The sequence below is a fragment of the Pteropus vampyrus genome, unplaced genomic scaffold, assembly GCF_000151845.1.
Source record: "Pteropus vampyrus isolate Shadow unplaced genomic scaffold, Pvam_2.0 Scaffold170, whole genome shotgun sequence".
Taxonomy (NCBI): Eukaryota; Metazoa; Chordata; class Mammalia; order Chiroptera; family Pteropodidae; genus Pteropus; species Pteropus vampyrus.
This window is the reverse complement of record NW_011888951.1, coordinates 524,827-540,222: the sequence shown is the minus strand read 5'-3', so window position 1 is coordinate 540,222 and position 15,396 is coordinate 524,827. Positions and strand designations below refer to the sequence as shown.

The following is a 15,396-nucleotide window of genomic DNA, read 5'->3' as shown; positions in this document are numbered from 1 at the left end:
TAGGTGAGCTGTAATGTAAGCACACCTGTGTACTTACCTTTCTGATTCTTCAGCAGTTTTTTCTTGTTTTTCCTTTGGTACTAAAAACTTGGGCTTCCAAGCTTTTACTTTATCTTCATCTCTGTGGAGTACAGTATTTTTCAGCAAGTAAATTAAGATTGAGCTAAAAACATTTATGGAACCATCAGCACTTTCTGGGCAATTATGTTTTACAAAAAAATTTTAAAGTCATCTAGAAGTATATTTTGATAACCTATGGCAAGGTCAGATAGTAAATATGTTAGGCTTTGCAAGCCTTACCATCTCTATGGTAACCACTCAACTCTGCTGTTGAGACTGTATTTATAAAAAAAAGTGGCAGCTGTATTTGGCCCACAGGCTGTAGTTTGCTGACCTTTGATCTTCAGTGATTCAAATTTGAAACCAGAAGCAAGAGATCAACCTGCTTATAATCATACTTCCTCTCCTTTCTAAGCTTCACTTTCTTTGCTTCTAATAGTGAAAAATAATATTAACCTTTACCATGAGAGAAAACTACTCCAACTACTGTTTAACATTAGTAGAAAAGGATTCAGGGAGGGAAGAGGGTATTATAGAAAGAGCTAACACTTTCTGAGCACCTATGTGTTGAGTCTTACTCTGGGCATTTTACATATATTAACTAATTTGTTTTTCACAGTAAGCATTGCAACTGTCTTTTAAGGTAGTCATTCATAAAGTTTTACAAAGGAGGAAATAAATGATCAGAGAACTATCATGGTCACAGAAATAGAGGCTTTAAACCCAGGTGCATTTGACTCTTAAGTTAATGGTCTTTTACCATACGTGCCACTTCAAAACGTTTTTTTCCCGGATATGACAAAATTACCAACATGTCCATCATTAACATGAGCAAGACAGGACTTTACTCTACCAACCATTTGTATATCTCTGGTGCTTGCACATTTGAACACTTCAAAAACTTTATAGGGTAAATTATGGCCACAAGGATATATGTCTCAGGAATTTGAGATTTTCAGGGACATTGTGTCACCATTCCCTTTCACATTGTGATCACAAGTATCCAACAGAATGTCAAGGACTCAACATTTGACCAGCATTGAAGATACAGCTTAGGGAAGGCTTTTAAGAAGCCCTCCAGAGCTTGTCGAGGGATCTCCTTCCATCCCTGTCTTCTTTTACTGTCTACTGACTGTGGAGTTTAGAACATGGAGCTCAGCAGTTGCTTTTCTAATTGTCCAGTGGTCACTTGTTTTCTCTCCTCACTTTAGGTTCCCAGAAGATGGGATCCAAACATATAATCCAATGTATCCGGTGAGCTCAGCACGACGCTAGGCATACAGCAAGCCTTCAAAGAGAACTTGTGCATGGACGTATTTGGAAAGAGCTAGAACTGTGAGGACAGGGAATGGGCAAGGCAAATGCCTATTTGAAAGTTTATTTTCTTTACTGATAAAGCCACATATTTTGAGTATTTAAAAATTTGAAAGCAGTAGAAAAGAGACAAAATAAGCATAATCTGACCTCTCAAAGACATCTGTGTTTACTTCTAAACATTTTCTAAGCCCTTTTAAAAACTGAATTGAGAGTATACTATATACATGATTTTGCATTCTGCTATTTTTCACTTGTCATGGTACAAGCACTTCTCCCTATGACTGGAAACTAGTATATATTTAGCATATATTTAAATATTTATGATGAGTACTATAATAAGCAAATTATTGGATATTTGGGCAGCTTTAAACATTTTATTTTTGTAAATAGCCCTGAAATAGACATTTCTGTGCATATTTTTTTTATGGGTCCTTTATTTTTCACTAGAGGTAGTTGCTTGAAGTGAAATTACTGTGTTAAGTAAAGGGTCTGGGCATTTTAGATACATATTGCCAAATTATCCTTTCAGAAAGATCATACCAGTGTATACCCATGCTAACCATGTGAGCATTAATGTCAACTCATTGTGTCTCCGTTAACTTATTTTAGTTTTTCTAGTGATCTAGTTAGAGAGCTTAATGAATTTGGCAAGATGAGGATTGTTATTGCCATATCACAGGTTAAGAAACTAAGGTTCAGAGAAGTAAGACAACATGCCCAGGTCCCACAGGTGCCAAGTTATAGAAACCATTCAGTGTCCTTTTCAAGATTCCCCTCTTTTCTTCCTTCTCTTGCTGAGTGACTAGGAGATATTCTAATGAACAAAAGGAAATGAAACATAAAGCAGAGGTCTGGATTATTTGTCAACAATTTAATCCTTTGTGGTTTAGGCTACTCCTCAATCTAACACCTACCAAGACATGACATTCAAACTAGCCAAACTTACAAGAAAAACATTTCTAATTCCAAATCTGCACTTTCCATCAATGTTCTATCTGCTACAAGTGCCTTTAATAATTGGTTTCTCTGAGACCAAAGTATGGAAGATTTACTCTATCACATAAAAAAAAAAAAAAAAAAAGAGCTAAGTTACTTGATAAATATCATTTATTCATAAAATATTCCTTGTGCACCGACCACGTTTTAAGTGCTATGTTAGGAACTGGATAATAGAGATGAAGAAGACATGGTTTCTACCAGAGGAATTCACAATTTAATAAAATCCACTTAAGTTCTCCTGAAATATCTTCTCCATTTGTACTCCACTTGTACTACTGTAGAACACATTTTGATCATCTTTCACCTGAGCAATTGTAATAATATTCTAACATATCTACTTATGACCTTCTCTTCAAGGCATTCTATGGGAGGGTTGGATTTCTTTCCTGAAGCGTAGCTATGATTATAGTGTCCTCTTGCGCAGAGTTCTGGACTTCCTCATAGGGCAGCATATTCTGAAAGGGCCTTCCCATTACCAAACCACCATATCCTGGATAAAATTTTTTGTTTTCATTTGTCTTAACAAATTGTTATACTTTATGTTTAGAGTGAGCACTACATATAGTGTCCTATTAGCCTCCACTAATCCAGCTGAAACCGGACAGAAAGCCGGTTAGCAATATGTAAGCACAAAAGGCAAGTTTGTCCTGAGGAAAATGCTAGTTATCAGCACCACAGTATTTCAGAAGGTTGAACGTTAGGTCAAGGACAAGGTAGAAGATAAGACAGATTGTCATACTGAATTTTTTTTAAAGGAAGATTCAGTTCTATGCTATTTATATGAGACACAGTGAATGAGAATACGGACAACAGAAACTTAAAGGATCAGAAATGTATAATAGGGAAATACTAACTAAAAGAAAGATCAGTAGTCATATAATTTCTGGGAAATTAGACTCTAAACAAAAAAGAATCACTAGGAGAGAGAGCATAGTGTAAATAGTAAAGAACGGATTAGTCATCCAATTACTTGGGTGTGAATTCTGGTTCTAACACTTACCTGTGTGAGCTTGAACAACTGCACCTCTGCGCCTCGGTCTCTCCTATTTGTATTAAAACATATCTACCTCACAGGATTGTTGTGTAGACTGAATGCGTTAATACATATTAAATATACGAAACAGTGACTGACCTACAATAAGAGCTATATAAGTATTTTGTTAGTAATAGTATTAGGAATAGAGATGGCTACAACATAAACATTCAATTCACTAGGAGATATTTTAAATTTTGTTTGTAACTAATAAAAAATCTTCAGAATATGTAAAGCAAAAACTGATAGAACTTTTGGCAGAACATGACCAATATACCATATTTGCTTGAGATTTCAGCCCATTTCTTTCAAATGTTGATAGATCAAGCATTTAAAAATTCATAAATCTATAGATTTTAATAGAGCTAACACATACTTGATTTAAAGGACATAAATTGATCCTTATATCAAAAAGTTAGAGAATTAATATATTTCTAAAGTACACATGGAACATTTACAAAAATTGACCATATTCCAGGCATAAATCATGTCTTAAAACATGTGAAGACACTGATATCAACTACTTTTTCAGACCACAATGCAATAAGGATAGAAACAACACTGGTATTGAATAGAGAGCATGAAAACAGATCTTCAGATATATGGAAACCTCGTGTGACAAAGATGGTATTGTAGATCAATGGAAAAAATAGGGACTATTTAGTTAATTATGCTAGCCCATTTATTTCTATGGAAGAAAATTTAATTAGATCTCTACTACACTATAACTACAAAAAAAAAAAACAGTTCCAGATCTAAAGTTTAAGTATAAAAGGCAAAACTAACAGTTTTAGAAGAAAATGTAGGAGAATATATGACTTTGAGAAAAAGATCTCTTTAAAAGCAACAATTATAAAGGGTAAATTAATTCAAATACATTAAAATTAAGAATTTCTATTCACCTGAAGACTAGAAAGGAAGTTGAAAAGGCAAGCTACAAAGTGGAAGAAGATACTTGCAATACATATAACTGACAAGGGAGTTGTATCTAGAATGGCATAAAAATGCTCTTAGCTCTAAATAAGGAAAAGACTAGTAATCCAATAGGAAAACAAGCAAAAGGTATGAGCAGGTCCTCTATAGAAAGCAGACATGAATGGTGAATAAACATATTAAAAGAGATTTATCATTGTTAGTAATGAAGGTAATACAAATTAATACCACAATGAGATAGTATTTTCTACCCACTAAACTGCCAAAATTAAGAATTCTTCCTGTTCTCAGTGTTGATGAGAATGTGGGTCAGTATTATCCTTATATACCACTAGGGAGAGTGTAAATTAGTACAACCACTTTGGAAAACAAGTTGGCATTTTCTTACAAATTTGTATCCCTTATATAATTTTCATTTTTTCTCCTTGTGTGTGTGTATAAAAGATATATATTTCAAAAAATTCTTGCACATATTCACAGGAGACATGAATATTTGTAGCAGCATTATTCATAAATGCAAAAAATTTGAAATTACCCCAATACCTACCAACCAAGAGAATGGCTAAATTGTGGTATATACATATCATGGAATATTATAGAATAATAAAAATGACTGAATTACAGTGGTAAAAGAAAAAAAGGATGGATTTTGAGTTAAAAAAAGTTGCAGAATTCTGTATTCAGCATGATACCATTTTTATATAGTGTTCAAAACCCGAATGAAACTATATTTAATCATGTGCTTGATAATACTGTTTTTCTTTTGAACAGAAAATAAAACACACAATTTAGGAGAACGGTTACCTTAGGGGAATGGCAATGAGATAGGCTGGGGGATGTGCACAAGGTAGAGAAGCCAAGGCATATTCTAGTTCTGAAGTCGAGTGATGGATTCAGAGGGATTTCTTTTGTCATGCTTTACAATTTACATATGTTTCTGATTTTCTTTTGATTTTTATAATTTATTTTTAAGAAAAAGAATTCATTCTTACTCTAATTTGATATTCCAGGGCTCCTCTCCATTTCATGCCAAATTGCATTTCCTGCTTATAACACTCTCTTATGTGATCATTTCTATTTACATAGTTGTTCCCCTCCCCATACCCTCCTTTTCTCTCTTCTTGATCCCCAGTCTCCACCTGGGGATCAAAATGTTACCTATCCTTCCTGCTTCAACTGGGCACGTACTTTTCTGAAACCCTAAATTATGGAAATGGCTGCCTATTCTGAGCTTCCAGATTATTTTGCACTTTTTCTTTTTAGTAGGCCCTTTGTTAACTGATTTAACAAATTACGTTTTGGTATGAAGCCACATAATACAAATTTGAAAGCCACAGTCCAAAGCTCAGGGAGTTTCTACCTAGACAAGGAGATAGGCAAGAAACAAGACCACTACAACTATGAGAAAAATCTTCTGATAAAAAAGGGGTACCTAACATAAATAGATGAGGTCAAAGAGGGCTTCCTGGGGAAAGTAAAATCTGAATTCACCTTTCAATAATGAGAAATAAAATAGATTACCAGGCAAAAAGCATAGCAAAGTGTTATAGGTAGAACCATTCGCTTTTTTTCTTAAATTCTCACCCCTGTATAGAGGCATTCCCCAACTATGTACTCTTCCCAACGTATACATTCTATATTTTCTTTAAAAATATCCAAACAACTAAATTCCAATGTGAAATTAATGAATTTTATGTCTTCCTAAGCAGTTTGTATTTCATTCTGAGAGCAAGGGAAAACCACTAAATGTTTTTAAGCTGGTGGATGGTTGGTTTTATGACATGACCACATCTGCACTTCTGAAAGTTTGGAGAATAAACTGAAGTGGACATGAGAAGGCCATTTTGGAAGTTGCTGCAACAGTCTAGCTAAGAAACGACGAGGGCTTGCACTGTGGCTGTGCAGTAGGGATGGAAAGTGGGAGTGTTTTGAGAGTTACTGGGACAGAAGAGGATGCAAGGCAGGAGAGGAATTGTTGAGGACAATGCCCAGGGTTTTGGTTTGGGTAACTGTGTTGAAACAATTACCAACACAGAGATCAGAAGAAACGGGACCATATTTGGATGGGGAGAGTTGAGAGTATTAGTTATGGAATTCTGAGTTTCAAATAGAGTTATTCAGCAGGGTGGAGGAAGGAAATCTGACCCCAATATAAATTTCAATATCATTACTTTAATGGTTATAATTAAAGCCTTTGATGTGGATGAGATCATTCAAGAACATATGAAGATAGACTAGAACTGACATAGGAAATCTTACAACCAAACAGGAGGAACAACAGCTAAACATGAATAAAAAATAACATGAAAACCTGGGGAAAAGTTAATATTTTTTCCTTCGAAGGATAGCATAATCAACAATTTAAGATATTATAGAGAAGCCAAGTAAAATAAAGACTTAAAGGTATCCACTAGATTTAACAAAGAAGTTAATAGTGACCTTATCAAAAATAAGTTCTCGAGTGTGATAGGAACAGAAGCCCAATTGCAGTGATCTTGGAGTAAAAGGAGGAGACCTGTATTTTCAGCCATTTAGTTGAGAGGGAAAGGACAGATAAGTAGCTAGAGTGGAAGAATCAAGTTTTGGGATACTTTCTTTTTTTGATAGATTATAGTTATTTAGTCTTTGAGAACAGAGGTTCTGTCAGATAGTGCTCACTATCTTCCACATTGCCTTGTACATAACACATGACTAAATAAGTAATTGTGTTGAAATCAGTTTCAATTCTAGATTCAAATATAAGAAACAGATTCTAAAGCTCCAGTGAATTTTTAATCACTTACCACTGTTAGATCACCTGTTATTTTTTTTTTCCTTCTTAAGGGAGTACCATAAGTTGACTTCTCATCAAGTATCCAAGGATCTGAAGATGGTACTCTGACCATATTTAACAAAACACCAGGAAATGGGTTAAAAAGCAGGGATGGCCAATAAGGTAAATTGACTTACTTTGACTCTTTTTCATTTATGTTCACGTCATCATGGATAATAACTTCTTGAGACCTAAATTCTAGGATCAAGATAGGATCAAAATAGTCCATAATTAGGTATGGTTTACACAGTCCCTGGCTTCTCAGATTGCACACAATTATTCAGGTGCATCCCCAAGCCGGTTTTATCAAAATCTGATTACAGAATGCAGACGGACTAAAAAGATCAAAGAAAGAAAAGGTTCTCCATTTGGGAAGAAATTCAACTGAGGGTTTAAAAAAATAGATGTCCTAATATCTCAGACACACAATTTGATTTTATACAGATTTCCAGAAATATGAGTTGCTGAAAGGATCATTTTTAGACTAGGTTTCTATCATCTAGAACTGGACAAAGATGTTATATTGCTAAATAGAGGGTGTTTCTTAATTCCTAGGGGAGAAAACAGATTAATAGTTGACTTTTTCCATGATTTTTATTTCAAACCATTGGCAACTGCTCCTTTATAATAATCTTGCATAAAATGGAATCTGACTTAGTATATATTGTACATAATTAGACATGTTCAGTTTAGGATAGTCACATTCCTTGATGCTCTTCACAGAATTCTAGAATATTTAAGTGATTCACCACCTGAATGAGTTTGAGACCTTCTGGCATAATTATTCATAATTCATATTCAGTTATTCATAAGTTTGGATGGGGGGCACAATGCTTACCTATTGTAAGTAGGCTTTTTTTTTTTTTTCTTTTAAACGAAGGACCAAGGATATTTTGGGAGACCTATAGTTTTACTGGGTTTATATAATCTTCATTTGTTATTTAGTTTGGCAAACTCATATTTGTGGAATATAATATACATTTGAATTGACAAGTCAGAATAAAAGCAAAGTAGCCACTATGGCTAGAGCCCATAAACAAAAGCCAACAAACAACAACACAGAGACCTCTTTAATTGACAGTCAACTTACTGAACATACTATATGTCAGGCACTGTGCTAACATGTACATTTGTTTTCATAGCAAAGCAAACAATATATCATTTGACCCATCTTTGATTCAGTTAGTATGTGTGCTGCAATGTGATCATGTTCAAATTATGTCTTAATTAAGGTGATCTGGGTGTAAAATCCTTCAAGAGGCTGTGCGGCATAATGTCAAATACATGAGCTTCAAAATCAGAGCGACTTGAATTCAAATCCCAGATCACTAAAGTAGAGATGTGGGTATGGGAGCCTCCCTAAAATGGGATAACACCTATTTCACTGGGATTTAAGAGGCCTGGTATATAGTAGGCACTTGAGAAAATTTCTCATTTTCCCCAAAGTCAATAATATTATTGTGTAAAATTTCATCTTTGATTTCAATGTATCAGTTTTTCATCAAATACAGAATGCAGGAGGGATTACTACTTCTCTTTACCTGCCCCAGCATATGCCAATACTGAGTAGTTTCGTGCCAGCAGAAAGTGGATATCACTTACCTAAATCAGGCAGTGAAATGGAAAATGCACTGTTGATTGACAAAAGACACATAAGGTTTAAGGAAAAAAAACATATTCAGAATAGCAGATTGATGACTAGGTTTCTTAATACAGAGGCTTCTAGGCAAAGATGTGAAGCAAACGTTTCCTTCAGCTTTGTTCTGATCACTTACCACCCCCTTTCTAAATGAGCTTATTTAGGGCTTGTGACCAGCTATACTCCCTTTTCTAAGCAGACATCCTCAGGCTATTCCACAGCCCTGCCCTTCTCCATCCACAGGATTCTGTTTCAGCCTTCTAACATTCCACATGTCATTCAGATACATACAATGTGGGATAAATATGGTGAGAGAGAACAACCTTCTGGTGACACTGAACCCTGCCTATGAATATATGTAGGCCAAAGGGATGACTTGAGGGGAGAATTCTAGGCTAGGTGGAAATGGAAGATGGTAAATTGCTAAATGTGAAAGGACATTAGGCCCAGGTAGATTGTTTGGTTCTCCTCAAATCTCATGGTTAAGGAGATCACGTGGAAAGAAGTATGATGTGGTAGAAAAAAAAAAAATCCATGCATTTTAAACAATAATATAAGTTCAGTCCTACAGGTATTTTGGGGACACTTGCCAGGCCCATGTGTTCCATGTACAAAATGATCAGACAGAGTTTCTGTACTGAAGTAGCTTGGGATTTAGTGAAGGAGACTAAAGTAAATTAATACAGCACTCGGACAAACATAATCAAGGAATGTCCAAAGGAAGAGTACTTTCGAGAAGATCAGCTATCCTTTATGTAAGCCTCAGTTTCTTCATTTCTAAAATCTCAGCACCTATCTTACAGTTACTTTTATACTGGATGAGCATACCTAGGTGAATGTCCCTGGGACAGAGCAGATAGATGCTCAGTGATCCCTGCTGTTAGTTTCTATAACAGAAGTCCCCAATCCCTGGGCCTGTTACTAATCGGGCCACACAGCAGGAGATAAGTGGCAGGTGAGTTAGTGAAACTTCATCTGTATTTGCAGCCACTCCCCAGCACTAGCATCACTGCCTCAGCTCCACCTCAGATCATTATGCATTTGATTCTCACAGGAGCACCGGTCCCTGATGCCAAAGAGGTTAGGGACCGCTGGTCTATGAGACCAGACTGGATGCTGTCAGGACTGTGATATGCAGGATGGAGTAGAAGAAATACATGGTCATTGGAGTCAGAGCATTCTCACCTGGATCCAATTTTTAAGGGACTGTTGGTATCATGCTAATAATTTTTGTCAGAAGCATCTAACCTGCTCAGGCCAGGGTCTGATTTTAGGTCTCATTGACCACTGGAGCCAAACTCCCTTATCTTCGATGGTCAAGACTACAATTTATAAACCCCGTACTCTGCTGGCTCTCTTGGTAGATCTACATCCAACAGACAGTTAGACTTAAAATCACATAACTTTGAGGCTTTGTAATTGAAAGAACTTCAAAGTAGAATAACACAATTCCATGTCAATATATGTAATGACCTTGGGCAAATTATTATACCATTCCTGCCCTCATAAAATGCAGATTTATATGTTTACCTATATACTTATATCTATAGATTAGGGAGAGAGGTACCTCCAGAGACTACCCAGTCTCCCTTTCATTGTAGACAAGAGGACACTTGGGCTGTATGGGTGCACAAAGGAAATGATTTGCCTATGGTTACAGACTCAATAAATGGAAGAGCTGAAACTAGAATCCAAAATCTAGACCTCCTGTCTCTTTCTACTACCACTGAAAGTATTAATTTCCCAAACATTGGCAATTGGCCAGTGTGACCTTGGAGGGTCTTTCCAGGTCTAATACTGAGATACATGGACTTCAGCTGAAAAGTTCGTCTCCCCTCTACACATGTTGCCTTTCTCAAGAGAGACAAATTACAATAGGAAGTGTAGACAAAACCACTGGAACTTGTAGGGATGAGAAAGCCAAAAAGGACATAATTAATAACATAATGCTTAGTGGTAAGATTAAGACTTTCTCTGTATCCTTGTCTACAACCTTTTCTCAACATTTTTTTCAACAGGGGCTGTCACTTTTTCATTAATATCTGTGGGTATAGTTCACTCGAAACTTGGCAAGAAAGAGGTAGGTAATAACCAGAGCTTTTGGTTTTAGTTTCTGATATCCCCTCCACTGTTTTTGAGAATAGGATGGAGAACATCAAGCTGTGTAACTACCAGGCCAACATCACTAATCCTCTCATACAAAGTAATAAAAACTTTTTTATTTTTTACCTTATGTTTTCTTTTGACTTGGTTTTCTTCATCTTAAATCTATCCTTTTCTTTCTTGAAGAACCTCTGCAGTCTTTTAAGTGTTTCTTTTCCATCTGAACTAAGAGGAATCAGAGAATATAAACATGGCATTTGAGAGAGTAACAGAGATGGAAGGCTGTTGGAGTAAAAAGGATCAGAGGCTTTTGTCTCATTTCTAAAATACATCCCAGTCAAGGAAGAGCAGGGAAATGCCTTGTCAACTTCTGTGCTCTTCTTCTTTGTTTTGATGTCTGTATGAAATAGCACACACCAGTCAGCCATGAAGGGAATTATTATATTTTAATATAAATTTTCACCTACTGCAAATGGTCTCTATTTTGCAGAGTTCACAGAGCAAAGTCTTCCTTTTAGAAGAGATGATCCGGGGAAGCATATTTTACAAACTATACTAGAAATACGTTATAAGAATATCTGGCTCCTGAAATTCACGTCGCTGATTTTTAATTTACAGAACGATGTAATACAACAATGGTGATACACTGACTGCTCGGGTGATGAATAAAATTTTTCCAAATACGTTCTTGGTTTTTTTGGGGAGTAGGGAGAGGGAGTAATGTATCCACATTGTCCTGCTCACCATGGATACCATCTTTTCCCTTCACCCCAAACTTTTTGTTTGTTACCATTGCTGTTTTCCTTTCTACATTGTGCCTCTAATAATTAAACTTAACAAATAATGCCCACTCGAACAAATATTATTCTTGATAACACTGAATTTTTAGATACTAAATTAAGCCCAAATCTCAATGAGTCTTAGTAACTTGCAAAAACACAGATAAATCATAACCGTTGACGTCTTCCTAGAAAAATACTATAGAATTGAAGCAAGTTTTATTGACATTTACTTCTTTCTCACTTATTTTCTAACACGATATCAAAGTCATCTACTCTGGAAGATGGACATTTTCTCAAAAGAGAAAGCAATGTGATTTGAAATTTATAACATGCAAGTACAAGTATTCTGTTGATCATCATGAGGTATTAAAATAGCTTATCTCTGTTCTCTTTGCAAATCCTCCCTAAGATGGTGAGGGCAGGCAAAGGAGCCACTTCTTAAACTGGTTTTCTTAGACTAACAGGAAATACCATTAGCTAGGAAGCCAAGAAAGAGAAACTCACTCCATCTTTGAGTAGTTGCTCTTTGTTTTGTAGACATCGTCATACGTTTTTTCACTATTTTCATCTGAAATTAAAAAAAAAGCCAACAAAACCTTTTCATTCATTATAAAAACAGTTCAGATTCATATTTAATAAATATTTATTGGATACCTACCAGGTGCTAGGATAGTTTGATCTTTGTTATTAAGCATTTTTTATTGAAACATGCACATATTTTTATAAGCATATGGTAAAAATAATTAAACCTATGTAAAACTTGATTCCAAGTCTGATCTGATTTGGTCAATGAAAGTTGGTTTATCAACAGATTCTTTCCTTCTACTGCCCCCCTCCCTTGTATATTTAGTATATAATAATCAGAATCTACTAAACATCAGACACTGTTGAATTCTGGGGAAATAATGGAGAACTAATACATCTTGAATAATCTTTCCCTTAATGGCATGGCTTTAGCTTAGCCCAGCACATATGCTTTAGTAGTCACAGATACACTTTGAGTCTACCCTGACGACAGTATTTTCAAGTTCAGAACCTGACTCACGCACAAGGTGTATGGGAGAGTCATTTAACTTCTCTGTGCCTCAGTTTCCATTTTAAAATGAGGATACTGTGTTTAATGATCTCAAGGATAGTTTCTCCATCTAAAATTCTGACATTCTAAGAAGAACAGAAACAATCAGAGTAGGATTTGATTATTCCTCCATTATTTTTTTCATTCATTCATTTGACAAATATTTAAAACAATATATAACATGTGCCAGGCATTATAGTAGGGGCTAGGGAAAACGGTAAGCATAAAGAAGAAAACCATCTAGGAGGGAAGATAGTCATTAATCAAAAAATCACATAAATATATTACAGCTCTGACAAGTGCTATGAAAAGGAGGGCCATGATACTCTGAGACTGTATACCAAAGATCGGATGCACTGGGAGGATAATGATCGATCTGATATAAGAAAGGTTAGGAGTAACTTAGGCAAAGGGATCCAGGGGAGGAAAGAAAATTCTAGCAAGAGGGAGTAGTATATACAAACATCCTGCAGTGGGAGCTTGGAAAGGGAGCTAAAAGTTCAGCATGACTGGATCTCAAACATAGAGTATAGAGAGTGAGAGAACAGGCCTCAGAGGCAGGTAGGGGCAAACCACTCAAGACCATTAGACCATATTAAGGTAGATTGTAAAAATATTGGGAAGCCATGAAAGTGTTTTAAGTAAAAACATTCCTATAATCAGTTCTGCGTTGTGAAGAGATCAGGAAGGAAGCAATTTCACAGTGATGTTGACTTATTCTTTTTTCCCCACATGAGCACCATTACCAGCATCTTTACCTTCACAATTCTAAATGCATTTATCAACACATATCTCAAACCACTTACTTCCCGTAGCTTACTACCACCCTGCCCAATTGGTATTATTAAAAATATATATAAATAAAAGACAGTTTTCATTTGAAAATTATGATTGTATTAACCAATGTTACCCCAATAAACTTAATTTAAAAAAATAAAAGACAGTTTATCATAAATCAGCCACAGAGCACTCAGCAATTACTATTGGCAGTTTCAGAAATGTCTTCTTATACTTACCATTATCTGAGGCAAATGAGTTAGAGAAGTCTGACTTTGATCTGTGGGGAGAAAAGAAACAAACACCATTAACTTGCATTGCACCTTTAAAGTCTCACCACATTTATTTAAAGTCTCACCGCACTGCTGAAGGTCTGGAATGTACTTACCCCTGTCTCCTAGAGTACTCGACGTCATCGTACGTCTCCTCTGAGATGGAATTTGGCTTAAAGGCCCCTTGGCTTGGTGTTTCTTTAGTCACCTCCAAGGCCTCTGCATACCCAGCTGTAAGGAAAACAGAGAAACCCCGTGAAGAACAACTGCTATCATAAGTGCATTTACACACCAGCAATGGAGGCAAAAATAGGAAACAGCAGGTTACATGTGCCAAAACTGGATTAGAATCTTAGTATGTATGATCCTTTGGCAAACCGTTTCCCCTTGCAGAGACCCAGTTATGATTCTCTGATGTTGGGATAATGATTAATAACAACTGCTCTTTAGGTGACTGTGTCAAGGACTTAATGCATTTTTATAAAGGGTGCTAGTTACCTAGTAAACCAGTAACTCCTCTGCTTTGACGGTTCTTCCTCTAACCCCAGCCCTCAAATGGTGAAGTCCTTCAGGGACTTCTCTATCTACTCCTAGATGGCCTAGTTTTGTGCATTTCTTTCCTTAAAGTACAATTTCTTAGAAAAATTGATGGAACACATGTCAACATTCAATATTCATTGATGTTGGAATAAGCCAGAAGACGGTTTCCCCTTCTCACCAGGACAATCCAAAATGTATTGGGATTGTTTGCACAAGTAGCTAGTTAAATGCAGGTGCTGGATTATTTCACAGAGCTGATAATTTTGTCATTACCATAAAACTGCCAGCTTTTTATCAGTTGGCATAGATTAATATTTAGAATATGGGTGATTCAGATCCATTTTCAAACATGAACTGTTAATCAGAAATAAGTAGTAATACATCTGTGAAATAAACAATAAGCAAATTGAGTTGTGCCTATTAACTAGGAACCAACCAACAAGATTTCATCCTCTGACAAGAAGTCAGTTAGCATATAGGCTCCAGACTGTCTCAATGGATGTCAGCTCCCAGAGGCATAGGGTTCTGCTTTTTCTTAAGGAGTTATCAGTAAATTTCTTCAAAACAAAACAAAGATGCTAAACACACAGGTGCTTAATTCTTAGTTTAGGACAATTTTTTTACTTACTCTTTTTGGCTGAGGCAAATGTAAAATTTCGTAACTTCATTTTAAAAACGCATAGACAATGCCCACATTTACAGCTCTTGGACATCTCTGGTGAATTCTAGACACTCCATCGGCTTCATACCATTTCCATTGGTTGTCTAAATATATTACATTCCAAACCAAACTCTCAGTTTCTCCGCGAATTTGCTCTTCCTGAAGTCTGACCCAATTCAATAAAAAGTTGCAACTCCACCCTTTCAGTTGATTCGTACAAAACCTTGAAGACAACCTTGCCTCCTTTCTCATTTCCCACCTCCAGTCTTTCATGTCACATCTTGAATCCAAAGACATCTCAACAACTCTAGTACAATACCCTCCTCTAAGCTATCATGATCTCTCACCTAAATTCCTGCGACAAACTTACCAGGCCTCCTAATTTACCTTTCT

General features: G+C 36.0%; 1 protein-coding gene and 1 long non-coding RNA gene across 2 annotated transcripts in view; one reads left to right on the top strand and one right to left on the bottom strand.

Moving 5' to 3' along the window:
* LOC111745923 overlaps positions 1–11,579 on the top strand; it is a 22,594-nt gene extending 11,015 nt beyond the window's left edge. The window contains exons 4-6 of the long non-coding RNA XR_002782849.1: positions 7,166–7,277; positions 10,812–10,873; positions 11,387–11,579. This is a non-coding gene — a long non-coding RNA (uncharacterized LOC111745923). The remainder of the gene's footprint in view (positions 1–7,165; positions 7,278–10,811; positions 10,874–11,386) is intronic.
* The window catches only part of FYB2 (FYN binding protein 2), a 70,169-nt gene that overhangs the window by 7,243 nt on the left and 47,530 nt on the right, over positions 1–15,396 (bottom strand). The window contains 7 exon segments of the mRNA XM_011370508.2: positions 38–121; positions 7,292–7,352; positions 8,757–8,785; positions 11,023–11,121; positions 12,183–12,246; positions 13,770–13,810; positions 13,919–14,033. Coding sequence (XP_011368810.2) covers positions 38–121; positions 7,292–7,352; positions 8,757–8,785; positions 11,023–11,121; positions 12,183–12,246; positions 13,770–13,810; positions 13,919–14,033 — 493 coding nt within the window.